The sequence below is a fragment of the Gavia stellata genome, chromosome 3 (assembly GCF_030936135.1).
Source record: "Gavia stellata isolate bGavSte3 chromosome 3, bGavSte3.hap2, whole genome shotgun sequence".
Lineage (NCBI taxonomy): Eukaryota > Metazoa > Chordata > Aves > Gaviiformes > Gaviidae > Gavia > Gavia stellata.
This window is the reverse complement of record NC_082596.1, coordinates 33187214-33201408: the sequence shown is the minus strand read 5'-3', so window position 1 is coordinate 33201408 and position 14195 is coordinate 33187214. Positions and strand designations below refer to the sequence as shown.

The window sequence follows — 14195 nt, the reverse complement described above, 5'->3', positions numbered from 1 at the left end:
ACTAGTGACAGGACAAGAGGAAATGGCCTCAAGTTGTGCCAGGGGAGGTTCAGACTGGATATTAGGAAAAAGTTCTTTACTGAGAGAGTGGTGAAACACTGGAACAGGCTGCCCAGGGAGGTAGTGGATTCACCCTCCCTGGAGGTATTCCAGGAGTGTGTGGATGTGGCATTGTGGGATGTGGCTTGATGGGCATGGTGCTGTGTGGTGTTGGGTGGGTTGTTTTGGTGTGGGTTGTGGTGTATTTTGTGGTTGGGTTTTTTTGTTTTTTTTTTTTTAATGGTTGGACTTGATGATCTTACAGGTCTTTTCCAACCTTAGTGATTCTGTGATTCTGTGATTCTGTGATACATATGTATGATTTTAATTTTAATTTTAATTGCCATACAAGGCATTTGAAGAATTCCAGAAGAGTAGAATATTTCACCAGCTGTGTGGTCAATTTGTTTGTACGGTACATAGATGCAACCAATTTTTACATGCCTACCCAGAAAACTCTGTCTTCTGAGCAAGCACTTAGGGAAGAGAAACACAAAAAGTGCTTTGTGGAACTCCCTCAAATAAAATGGCTTTGCAAAATCAGCTTTGTAGCGTTGCGTTGTTTCTCGGTAATCTCTCAGCTCTGGTTTGTGTCATGCCTTAGAAAACAAGATCATGTCCTAAACCAACAAGCTGAAGAATGGAAGTGTGTTGTAAATGAAACACAAACAGTGCGGGGGATTTACTAAAAGTCAATCTGTTTGGCTTACATATTCTGTACTCTGATTTTCCCACTCATTTTTAAGAACTACCCTAGAACTGTGAAAACTAACACCCCAACATCTGAAGACTGTTATATAGGTTGTAAATGCCAATATATGGAAATAAGAAAGCAGCAGAGGTACTACATGACGTGAAACTTTAACTATGTGTTTAATCAAAACTTGGAAGCAGATTATATAGAAAAACTATGTATATTGTGTAATTTGAAAATTCAGCATAAAAATGCAGAATCATAAAAGACCAGAATTTCATGCTCGACGCATAAATTTGGAATTACCGAATTGGTTTTGCAAAGTAAATAAAGCTTCTTCAGATAGAAAGGTGCAGATGGGGCAGTGAGGGGGTGATACATAGGCAATCCTGCTTTAAAAGAGAAAATGTAAGCAAATATGTAAAATGTAAGGAATATGTAAGCAAAGAACTTAATAATCCTCCTGTTTCTTCAATCCTGAAACTTCAGCTTCTCGGTACCGGCTTTACCAAGATACCACCAGCATACCTTAGTTTGCAGAAGAAAGCTGTTATCCTAACTAGAGGAGACTGACACCGTACCCTGAACAAGAAGGATTTGGTCTCACTCTTTTCTGGAGCTCTGTTTTTTTCCCTCTGCTCTGGACAGTATGGGGTACTTTGAGGAGTGGAAAAAGGCTGATGGGAGAACATGTCTGGCAGAAGCACAAACAATCTGGGAAATCGACTTCTCCAGAAATTCCTACTGTTCTAACAGTTTAGCATTTTCCACAGCTGCTGTTTTGGTCCAGTCTCTAAATATTCATCTGTCTGGGGGAGCAAAACGTCAGGATTTCTTGCAAACACAAGGAAGAAGAAAGGGTAACACACAACAGCTCAGCAATCCCAAACACAAATACAGCCTGGACAGAGAATGGATTGAGAGCAGCCCTGAGGAGAAGGAATTGGAGGTGTTGGGTGACAAGAAGCTCAACATGAGCTGGCAATGTGCGCTTGCAGCCCAGAAAGCCGGCCATATCCTGGGCTGCATCAAAAGAAGCGTGACCAGCAGGTCGAGGGAGGTGATTCTGCCCCTCTACGCCGCTCGCACCAGACCCCACCTGGAGTGCTGCATTCAGCTCTGGGACCCCCAACATAAGAAGGACATGGACCTATTGGAATGAGTCCAGAGGAGGGCCACAAAGATGATCAGAGGGCTGGAGCACCTCTCCTGTGAAGACAGGCTGAGAGAGTTGGGCTTGTTCAGCATGGAGAAGAGAAGGCTCCAGGAAGACCTTATAGCAGCCTTCCAGTACCTGAAGGGGGCCTGCAAGAAAGCTGGAGAGGGACTTTTTACAAGGGCATGTAGTGATAGGACAAGGGTAATGGCTTTAAACTGAAAGAGGGTAGATTTAGATTAGATGTAAGGAATAAATTCTTCCCCATGAGGGTGGTGAGGCACTGGAACAGGTTGCCCAGAGAAGCTGTGGATGCCCCAGTCCTGGAAGTGTTCAAGGCCAGGTTGGATGGGTCTTTGAGCAACCTGGTCTAGTGGAAGGTGTCCCTGCCCATGGCAGGGGGCTTGGAACTAGATGATTTTTAAAGTCCCTTCCAACCTAAACCGTTCTATGATTCTATATTTCAGCCAGACTGAAAAGCAACAAACAGGAATGCCTGCTTTCCTCACTTTGTCCCTTCTGTTGTGGAAATGGCTGCTACAAAACAATGAAAGGATTTGAGCGCATTTAAATAACAAAAAAAATTAGCTCCTGTGAGTCTTGTATAATGGACCCATTAGGGTTTCATAGAGCACCTTAGAGAAAGCACAACCCAATCCTACACACAGGGCTGTATTTTAAGTGCTGGGGTTTTGTGCTTCTGGATCAGAAAAAGACAAAGCATTTTAATGGGCATGGGATATTAAAAAAAAAAAAAAAAACAAACAACAAAATCAGAGATCAGGAAGGATATTTAACATCAGAGATGGGAGATTAGAAACTTACTGTCTTTTTGCAAATCTTCAGGCTTATTGCTGGAGAAAATCCCCCATATTTTGTCATTGTGTCCAACAGGCTGAGCTGAAGTGACTCTCGATTTTCTTTGCTCTTTAAACCAACACAATCTACCAATGGAAGTGTCCATTCTGCCTTCCCCAAAGACTCTGGCTACCAACTCTGATTTTGAGGCAGACATCCCTCCCTGCGCTGGCACAGCTGCTCACATAGCCAGAAACATGCATAGATCAGAAAGGGAAATGTTGAGTGAGTGCCCAAACCATCTGTGCACATAAACATCTGGGCCAGCACAATGAGGAGGAGAGGGATGTCAGAGTGAAGAGCTGAGAAACCATGGTCGTCAGAGGACAACCGGTTTTGGTGGCAATGATGATTTACTGATCAAGAAGGTATGGCATTACTCCAGCAGCAGAGTGTCTGATGGAAAAAACAGTCTTTTGTTGTTTGCTATCCAACTGAAGAATTACAGCCTTGGATAAAGTCACAGTCCCTGGCCTCCTCCTATTACTGGCTACTTGGCTTGAGAAAATATATCTAACAGCATGGCATTCTAGTATTTAAACTATTCTTTTATCTGTGTTTTGGGCATTATTACATCACATTTCCTCTAATACTTCCAGTTTAAACTCAGCTTTATAAATTGAGCAACTCATGTTCAGAGAGAACAAAAACTGTTCTCTCCAGCACGGCTCACCAATTTTCATTGTCGCCTCTGGTCTTGTTCTGTCTAATTTGGGAGTCCCGCAGCAAACAAAACTATAAAAGTGTACTGAAAAAAAATGGATTTCTGAAGAGATTGATAGCAAAATCGCAATACTCCAATCCTGAATATAAATTGGGACTATAACCCACAAAAGAAAAAAAGGCACTCTTCTAGTAATTCAACTGAGGAATTATTTTAGTAGGAGAGTAACCATTCTTGTCTGTAGTCCTCAATTAGTGTTAATTGTAAGAAAAAGCTTATTAGGAATATTTAAATTTTAAAGTCCCCCTGTGCAAGCATATCTGCATTCCCAGAAGGTAGTTATAGTGCAAAAGTGTATTAATTAAAATGCCACTTTGGGAAATCCTTCTTTATCCAATGTTCATTATTAACATGAAAGATAGTGAACAGGCTTTGATTTTCTATAAAGATTTTAGTCATCATGACAGGGATTCAAATGGTGAAGAAGAACATTTGAAAAGTTAATGAAATTCTGACCACTTTACAGGACTTAGTCTTTTATGCCACTTCTGCCCCAAATGAAGGATTTGCACAGCTTTGCAAAGATCCAGGGCAATGTATTGTCAAACTCTTGATCCCAGAGTCACTTTCTAAAGTGACTAATGATTTGGAGCGCTTCAGTTTAGGGGTTTTTCTATATTGATATATACAGTAAGCCATATTTATTCCACAGCTCTTATTGGCCTATCTGAACTGTTTATAAGACTCATAGTCCATTTCCCGCAGCAGCCCTCCTTACCTGGGGTGACTGTTGGCCATATGAATATTTCTAAATGCCAGAATCCTCTCCCCATTGCATTTTACTAAATATATTCTGTGATCAATATGTGCCTTTCAGATGATGCAGATCCAGATATCTCTGTCACGTGAGGAGCTGCATGACAAACAGGGCTTACACACAGGAGATGGCTCGAGTTCATTGTGTGACCAGTCACGCTCTGCCAGTCATAAGCATCATGCCCAGGGAAAGAGACAAACTTACGCATCAGTAATACACCTGGGACCTCTGAGTACAGCCGTCCAGTTCTTCTGCAAGAGGCCTGGACAGATTCTGGCAGAAAGATTTGGTATCACTGCTTCCCTGTGTTTTGAAATTCAGGACCCTTTCAAATCTTAGGCTGCGATTCCATGTCTCTAGGCACTTTTGAAAATGCTGAGTTATGCAATCAAAGATCCAGACTAAGCTGTAACTTCTATCTATGCCCACAAACCATAGAGAAAATGGGTCTTCACAATTTATCACAAACTTATCACTTATCACTCGTGACTTATCCCTCTGGGCAGACTCCTCTTTTTTACCAACTGAAACTGAAAAACCGTCTCTTTACTGGCCAGCAGAAAGAGACCTGAGTCTTTTTGGAAACTGCATCTGAATCTTAGATGGCATCTCTATACTCCTGCTTAATGTCTGAGCTTACCGCAGGTTACCTTTTACCTCTCTTCTTTGGAATTCCTTCTGGAATGTGGTTATGGGTAGTCACATGTATGTTAGTGTTTGTATTTCAATTCTTTAAAACAAGTGTGAGCAAGGAAGATGTGACTTTTGCATTTAGGGCCATATTTTCTTGGTCCTTCTCAGAGATACTGAAGATTCTGAACAGAAGGTGTTCAGACTGTATTATTCTTTAGAGGCAAAAATTCCTATCATCATTGCTGTCTCTGCAAAACAACTGATATGGAACAAGAGCTAAATATATACTGGTGCCTATAAGCTTACCATAACATAGCCAAAGTAACCTAAAATGCATTAGTAGAAATACTCCCATCAGAGTTGAAGAACTCTTAAGTGATGCAGTAAGATCACCTCTCAGGGACAGTTTAAGATCCTGATCATGTATGAAATATGAACTAACATGGAATAGGTGCAAATAAAGGGTACCATGATGACCATGGAAATGGAAAGCGTAGTTTCTGAGGACAGTTCAGAAGAGCTCTATTTCATTTAGGCTAGCAAGCCAAATACTGAAATAGAATGCATGCTAATTGCCTATAAATACATCAAAGAGGTAAACAATAAGGAAAATATTTAAGCCAGAAATCAATGTTGGCACAAGCATACATGGTGCAAACTAGTAATTAATAAATATAGCATAGGATTTGGAAAAAAAAATCCTAAATGTTATAGGAATGTCATTGCAGAACAGACTTGCATTTGGAGTAGTAGCTCTACAGAAGAATAACACGGGCTTCCGGGGTTTTCTCAGTATGAAGCTAAGGCAAATTTATGAAGGCATTCATGTAGCACAGTGGCGATAATAATAGAGGACCAGTCCCCTGTTCCCTACATGGACACCACAATTAAAAGACAGCTACTTTTCAGCATCAGGAGTCTTTTTAAGTATGCTGTCCCTATGCATAGTTACGCAACGAATGATCATACACTAGCCACAAGAGCCAGAAGAACCTTTTAGCTTTCCAGCAGAATGACCACTTGCCCGTTCATTTTATAAGCCAGCTCTTGTTTCTTTCACTGCTTGGATGAGTAATGGGATGACAAAGTCAATCAATGGCACCTTTGCAGTGCAAAACTAAGCATTAAGTCTGTTTTCAGTACAGGATTCAGCATGAAGAAATCTAGAGTAGGATTTGACTACTCTAATGTGGGTGTTGACTATTTACTTGTCTCTCATCCTGAAACAAGTGTTACACTGAGCCAGGCAGAGTGCACCCTCTATCCTGTAGACTATATTAACTACAGAGACAAATCTCTATAGACTATACTGGGGAACTTGACAGGTAGCTCAGATGTGAGCACCACATCGTAGACACTTAAAGACCGGTGAGCTGAAGTTATCTCCTGACCCAGTTTTTAACAAAAATAACCACAAATTTCAAAGAGAAACAACAAAACAAACCAAATAAAATGCTCTTCTAATATGAAACCCTACACTAAATTGAGAACACAAGATAAAAATTATGTTTATGTTTTCATTATAAAAGATTTGCCTGCTGAGAGATGGAATTATCCTAGGCCTCTGTTTTTGAGTTTGCAGTCCAAGTACAGAAATACCATGCAAGGAAGTACATTTCTGATACGCTGCCCTAATGACTAGTTAAACAGTAAATGCTTGCTAGCTACGGGCTCATTTAAATTTTATGTCAAAGTTTTAATGGATAATCTGCAACGTTTAGGACTCTGCAACGAGGTGGCAAACTAGTTCCTTCTGGCGTGACCTGTAATTTTATAAGCATAAGATCTACAGATCAAAGGCAGATTTGAAATGTATTTTTAGTATGGTTCTAAACTACCTAGAAAAAAATGCAGCTAGAATTACATATATATTCAAGCTTTTGGTCTCAAAGGATGATTTTATTCATATATTAATCATGGTTTACAGGCTGGCTGTTTGGTATGCAGCATCTGGATCTATTTGTCCCATGCTAAGGGGATGCAGAGAAGACAACATCATCATAATCTCCGATTTAATTTGGGTTTTATGTATTTGTTTTGCTTTCTTTGAGTTACATTCCCAGATATACTGTGATTGGGAGAGTAACTGTGATTCTACGGACAAGCAAATTTGTATTAACCAACTTGTCTGGAATAAGAAGAGAAATTATTTGCAAGTGCCTGTAAAGACAGTAGCAATTTCTATAAGATTTATTGTAGTTTATATAGAAAAACTTTATTAGTTGCTCATGGCATATTGCCACAAGAAAGACAAATAAAAGATCTTAAGAATTAATTCTAAAATAATGCCTTGAAGAAAAAAAAATCCTGAAATGCTTTTGTTGCTAAAAATGTGGAGAGCTTTTGTAAAAGGAACAGAAGAATTTCAATATGTATCAAGTATTATTCATATTCATTAGTCAACAGCAATTTAATAGTACTTTCTTCCAAAAACATCCATCACTCAAATGTTACCCTGTAGCAGGAGACACCCTCAGACACTAATTTTATATTAGCATCTCTTTCAGTTAAGAAAATAACAGGCGGAAAAGGGGGAAGTAATCCATTGACTGCAATTATTTTCAGGACATGAACCTGAAAACCATTTTTGTGTTTTTCCTGTGATTGTCCGTCATTTTCCTGCAAGGGGGCACCCACTACAGCCTCACACTGCGCTGCAGCCCAGCACCCCTCAGTTCAGCTCGGGGTGCTGAGGGCGGCAGCCCCGGGCACCATCTCGGTCCCTCCCCGGGTCCACCCAGGGGCTGACTGTTGCTTTTTCAACAGCACAGTCGTTTCTTCCCCACGTTTTACTTCCGCCTTCCTCATACACCAGTGCTGCTCTTGGAAGAAAAAGATCCTGATCGTAGCGCAACCTCAACGTCGGGGACTACACGACATGTCAGGTTGTACCAGAGTTGGGCCGAGACCGCTTTTGCAGGAAGATGCTCAGACCTGGTGCTCTGCTCCCTTGGGAAGACCGACCAAGCAGGGCGCAGCCCAAGGGCGGGTGGCACCCCCTGGGCCGGGCGGGAGGCGCGGGCGGGGCGGAGCGGGGGTTTGGGCTCCCCGCCATGGGCGGCTGCCGGGCGGCAGCGCCCGCGACAGAGGCCGGCCCGCGCGCCCGCCCCGGGGCTGTGGCCGTGAAGGGCCGCCCGGGCCCGCCCGCCCGCGCTGCCCGGCCAATGGGAGCGGCGGTTGTTAGCGGGCCGGGAGGTGGCGGCGTTGCCACAGCAGCGGCGGGGCCGGTGGCGGCGGTGGTCGGGGTGCGCTATGGAGGGGCTGGAAGGTGAGGGGCAGCGGCGGGGGGGCCCGTCTTTTCGCCGGGGTCGGCCAGCGGGCGCCTGGGGCTGGCCGGGCCGCCTCGCGTTGCGCCGCGCTGAGCCTTTGTGTCTGTGGCGGGGCGTGCTTGGGTGGCGGCGGGAGCTGCGGCCCGGGCGCCGCCTTCCCTGTTCTCGGAGTCCCCTGAGGCGCCGCGGCGGCCTCGCCTCGCGGCCGGGAGTGCTGGGGGGCGACGGGGCTGAGGTGGGGGAGCGCCGCTGAGGGGGGACAGCCTGCTTTTGGGGTGGCAAACAAAGGTGGGAGGCAGCGGGCCCCTGCGCGGAGCCCGGCGGGCTGGGGGGCGCCGCTGGACGCGGGACGGGTGGGGAGGTGCCGCGGGCAGGGCCGGCCTCGCTGCGCTTTGTCTCGGGCGCTGCTTGGCTCTCGCAGCTGGGCTGCGGGGTTGTGGCCGTTCCCCGCTGGCCCCTTCCTGCCGCGGCCGAACTCGGATCGCGGTGAGCGTGCTCGGTGATCCGCTGCAGGCCGCGGGTATCCTGGGGTGGGTACCGCATCGCGTAATGCGGGCATCTTTGCTAGGTATCCTTTTTTTGCAAACAGATGGCTAAGGTGGGCGTTAGAATACGCTTGGAAGTGTTCAGTGCAGTGAAGTCTAGGTTGTTGACAGAGTATTTGCAACTTTATCCTGTGCCAGTTGCGTTAATGAAGATATCATCATCCTCCAGAGTATCCATCATTGCACAGATATCAGCTCGAATTTATGAAGTTACAGCTTGCTATCTGAGCATTTTGGTAGGCTTGTCATTACTGTGTTTTGCAAGCTGCTTTAACTGTATGACTTAAGAAGAAATACAGACCTGTTCTGAGTATCACTAAACAGTCATTAAGTCTTCCATGCTCTGCTTCACTAGAGGTAACTGAGTCCTTAAATAGGGGTGAGCACAAAGTAGCCTTTGTTCTTTATACCTTCTAGCACAGCTGGCGAAGGGAAGTAATTAATCACTGAATACCTGTCGTCTTTAGATTTTACAGTCATCAGACTCTGTTCTTATGCCTAGTGACTTCATCAAGACTATAAATTTGGACAACATGATTTGGCATTAAAATCCCTAGAGGTTCTCTTTTATTTCATTTACTCTTTATGCTTTGCTGACTTACTAATGCCTTTTAAATTTGAAAGGTGGTGTCCAGTGGCTTATCCAGTAATGCTTTATCAGGCACTCTGACTCTCATGACAATCCTGTGGCAATCGTATGTTGCCTGTCCAGAATGGGAAAGCTTGCTTTAGTTTTGAGCCAGCTATGTGTTTGACTGCAGTTGGGACTGCATATCATCTGCAGTCCATGCATCAATTGATTTGGCTGTGAGCTAACTTAGCAAGGCCAGCTATGCCAGCTGTGTTGTATAAGCTCTAGCACCTTCATAACAGAGGGTGGGAAGAAAGCAGATCTACAGATAACAGCAGAAGCCTGAAAAACCATGTCATTCTTGCAGTAGAACTTGTCCAACTTCTGACTTTGCTGGAAATGGTTTACATTTTGTTTACATTTCAGTAGGTGCTGGGAGTGGTGGGAGGAAGAACTGCTAAATCATAGGTGAAATCTCAGGTTTACTCTGTGAACCATTTCTTGAAAATACTTTCAAAAGCTAGAGCTTATCAAAGCATTTTTCCATGTGAAATATTCCTTCTGAACACACGACATTAATTTGAGAATAGCATAGGTAATAAGCTATTTCTAAAATTTCAGATGTCCTTGCATTGTGAACACTCATATCCCACACTGTTATCCAGCATCCTTGAACGCTAAAGTTCTTGAAACTGAAGAATATAGTGTTTTGCATTTTTGTGGGTCACTTTGTGCTATGTTTTTCTTTCTCTAAACAAATTGCAACAACATAAAATACTTCATTTTTTGCTTCAAAACATTTGAAGCAAGTGGCTTTGCTTTTATTTACAGCTTTTCTGTCTGTGTTTTTCCTGTTTCTCTTGATGCACATTAGCTTAGGCTCAGATGAAGTTTCTGTAGAAGGATGTCCCCAAGACAGGAAAAATGTAGGCAAAACCAATAACAATAATAAATTATTTCACTGGGCATTAGGCTTTTTTCCAGTCATTGCTCCACTGACAACTCAGAAGAACGTTGCTGGTTGCCATTTCAGACTAGATTTGTGTTTAGAAGCACAGTTGCACAGTCGTATCTTTCCAATATGGAAGTATGGGCTGCTTCTGAAATCTGGTTTAAGGACATGGAAGTATGGGCTACTTCTGAAATCTGGCTAAGCCTGCTCCCTCTGTATGTTACTGCTTAGCAAAATCAATTCCCAGAGCTGATTTGTACAGCAGGTCCTGGAGGTTGTGTGTGTGAGGGACATGATTATGGTGGAGGGCAGGACTTTGCCTTTTGGCAGCAGTCTGCTGATGTGTTTTTATGACTGTTGAAGACCTCCTCAGGCTCAGGATACCTGGCCTGGACTTTCTGCCCTCAGAAGCTGGTGCTTTGCTATTCTGAAGCTCAGCATTATAGATGGAAGATGTATTTTATTTCTGTTTATTTAAGCATGCTATTAATAAGAAAGAACTCTACCCAGTTTTTAATGATTCTTTCCATAATGTGGAGAGTTGAAGTGTATTAGTTGTCTTGTGGAGCTGCATTAGTGACATTTAAAAAGTTAAATAGTATTTCCAGTGTTGCAGTTGCATTTTCTCACTATGTGCAAGTTTAAATGTTCAGTGGAACAGCAAGGTAGGTTTCTGTGTGACTTAAGTTTCTTCTAAAATGTACTTTTATTGCTTATTTTAAGTCTGTTGCTTTATTGTTTTATTTGTATGTTCGTATTGCTATGTTACTAGGTTGATACTGGAAGGTGAATTTGTAACTTTAAAGTTTTTTAAAAGGAATCGGTGCACACTTGTCATTACAAGTGACAAATCTGATATTAAATCTGAAGTTGTTAGCTCAGCGTTTGTTACTTTGCAGCCTGTGTGCTGTTTGGCTGTTTTTCAATTTTCATTTAATTTACTGGTGAAAATACTTAGAGCAATAGACTGTCTGCGCCTGAAAATGTAGTGATCTCTATGATGAGTTTAAAAATTCTTTCCTGAGTAGTCCACCATGTGCTGAATCTCAGGACCATGTTTGATGGGTTAACACGTGCTTGTTGCTTTCACTGCTGGATGGCAAGAAAAAAGCCATCACATTGGTGTGTTTGTTGCTCTCTGTTTTGCTTGAAGGAGACGGAGGAGGGGATCCAAGCACTGAATTCCTGACTCCATTTAAGCTGGAGCAGTCCAATGGTGATCGGCTTCTCTCCAGTCTGTTGTTTTTTCTGGGAGGATGCCGGCAACAGCTGCTTGAGCTGACTAAATGCCGCTTCCCATACTTGTTCGCAGCCTGTCCCAGCAGGTTGGGACTGCTGCTGCCTAAGGAGTAAAGGGCAGAGGGGCAGCTGTGTCCGAGGGCAGAAGTCCAGCTCCCTGTGGTAGGCAATGGCAGCGCTTACCCAGCCCCAGTGTTCTCCTTCAGCCTGAGCTCTAGCAGCCAGGGAAGGGTGGTTGTGGTTGGAAGGGGATGGGTGGCTGCTTGCTCAGGAAATAGCCTGCAGTCTCAAACCCAGAGGTTTCTCTTGCAGATGCCAAGTAGGGACTACTGTGATTAAGCATTTAGATGCTGAGTAGTCTGGGTCTACCCTCGAGGTCTCATAGGAATAAGGCTCGATGTATAGCAACATCTGCTGAAAGCTGACATCTGTGCTGTGATAGCATTTGTCCCTGGACCCTTAACTGGCACTGATAATGTCCTGAGACACCTCACTCCACCCCAAACGGTGCAAACATTCTAGTTTGGCGTTTCATATTAGTAACGTGACTGTTGAAAGTAAGTGCTTATGCTTGCTTTGACAGAATTTCTGAATAAGCTAATTCCCAGTCTTATTTTTTTTTCCCCTAATAGTGTAGAAAATTGTTTCTGTTTTGAAAACAAAGAATAATATTTATGTGAGTCTTCCTTTCCCTTTAGCATTCATCTTTGTCTTGCCTCACTGGATGCATGCAGCAGCTTCCCTACTTTGGCAGCCATTTTCTTAAGCTCAATTTGAGAGAGGCTCCTGCCTTTTTGGAACACTTCAGGTTTTGTGGGTTTTTTGGGTTTTTTGGGGTTTTTTTAGGTATTTTATCTGTCCAACAGAAGGAAGAATTGATTTTATGATACTGTTCTTAAATTAGCAAGTTGGAAACTATTAAAGATAGAAATGCAAAACTAATATTGATGTATATTCTTTTTAAGAAGTTCTTTGGTAGCCATTAAATCACAATGATAAATATGACTTTGCATTGAACTGCTATGTTTCACTATGCATACTTGCACCTCTGTTAAGTGATCTAATTTTGACATTCAATATACTGTATAATTGTGGTCAGTGTATTTACTTTTTCTAAGGCAATTATGTTTTTATTTTTTGATTGATGTTTATGTTTTGGGGAAGAAGTTGAAGTTAAATGTTTTACTTAAGGAAGAATTCTGAAAGCTAATTTAGGCTGATACGATAGGGGAAGTGCACTATCAGAATGTTTCACCTTTAAAGGAGAGGAAGCAATATGTGTAGACAGGAATTTGAGTGTTTCAGATTAGTTTCTGCAGCATCTTAGAACTAACAGATTTTATACCCTTTTCTGTAGTTTTTATAGAATTCTTGTATTTTTAACTTAAATTGCAGAAACTAGATTGATCTAGTAATCGAATTAAATTGGTTTAATTTAGTGGGAAGATGAATGTATTTTACTTGCACACACACACGATGTGGTTATTATCAAAAGCAGTTGTTGCATTTCAGTAAAATCTAGTTCCAGGAGTATGTTAAACAGTTGACTGGAGGGGATGAGGAGAGAGCTTACTTTTTAAAGACGTTCTAGAGGGATAGCAAACTAGGAATCAATGTATTATAAATGAAGTTTATTATCAAAAATGGTTTTAACACATTATTGTTAGCCAAATAATATTCTGATAAGCAAGCAGACTTAGAGTGGGATTGCTCTGTCCAATTATTTTTGGGTAGTAGAGTATGTAAGTCCAGAATTGCTTTGGGGATCACAGGTGCAAAGCAATCTTGGTTTAAGGCTAGTGCGAGAAGGCTAGTCTTCACTTGACTACCTGCTTAGTTATCATGGTGCTTGTAGCCTAAAACAAGAGAATAGTGCATTTATGATGCCAAAGCAGAATTGAGTAACATGTACATAGATTTTGCAGGTCATATGCTTTCTAATGGCTTTAGCTGATCTTGAAGCTCATTAAAAGAAGACCAGATGATGTATCTGGAAGTCAGATCAATTAAATAGTGCTGCTTATTTGCCTTTGGTTTTGTTGTGTTTCCATACACGTTACAGGGGAAGCTCTCACAGATTTTTCTGGATAATTGTCATGACTGAGTGCCTCTCTAAAGTGCCTGTACATTAACATTCACAGTACGGGAACAAGTGGGAGGAACTGGAGGTCTGCATGCAGTTGCAGGTCTGCAATATTGTTGGGATCATGTGTAGGTGGCAGGACAGCTCACAGGACTGCAGTGTTGTGGTGGATGAATACAGGCTCTTCAGGAAGAACCAGCTGGATGGCAAGGAGGGAAGTTGCCCTTTAATGTGGGAGAGCAGCGAGAATGCATGGAGCTTTTCTGTGGAGCTGCCTGGGAGCTTATGGATCAGGGTTAGCAGGCAGACCAATGTGGGAAAGGGTTTGTAGCAGACACCCACAACAATACCTGATCAGAAAGAAGATGAGGCTTCCTTCAGATAATTGGAAGGAGCCTCGTATTCATGGGCCTTGGCCCTCATGAGGGACTTTAACTACCCGATTCCTGGTGGAGCGACAAATCAGCAAGGCACAAGCATTCTAGGAGGCTTCTGATATGCATTGATGACAAATTCCTGATCAAGGTGATTGGGGAGCTGAGAAAGGGAGGCACTCCTGCTAGACTTCACACCTACAAACATATGAGATGTGAAGGTCAGGTGCAGCCTTACCTGCAGTGACCATGGGATGACTGAACTCAGGATTCTGAGAGAAGTGGCTGGGCAAATAGGATC

The 14195-nt window shown here is 42.8% G+C and overlaps 1 protein-coding gene across 1 annotated transcript in view; it reads left to right on the top strand.

The window, feature by feature from the left end:
* Positions 1-14195, top strand: part of ZC2HC1A (zinc finger C2HC-type containing 1A) — a 62118-nt gene that overhangs the window by 21918 nt on the left and 26005 nt on the right. Inside the window, exon 2 of the mRNA XM_059836372.1 lies at positions 7990-8129. Within this exon, the coding sequence (XP_059692355.1) occupies positions 7990-8129 (140 nt within the window). The remainder of the gene's footprint in view (positions 1-7989; positions 8130-14195) is intronic.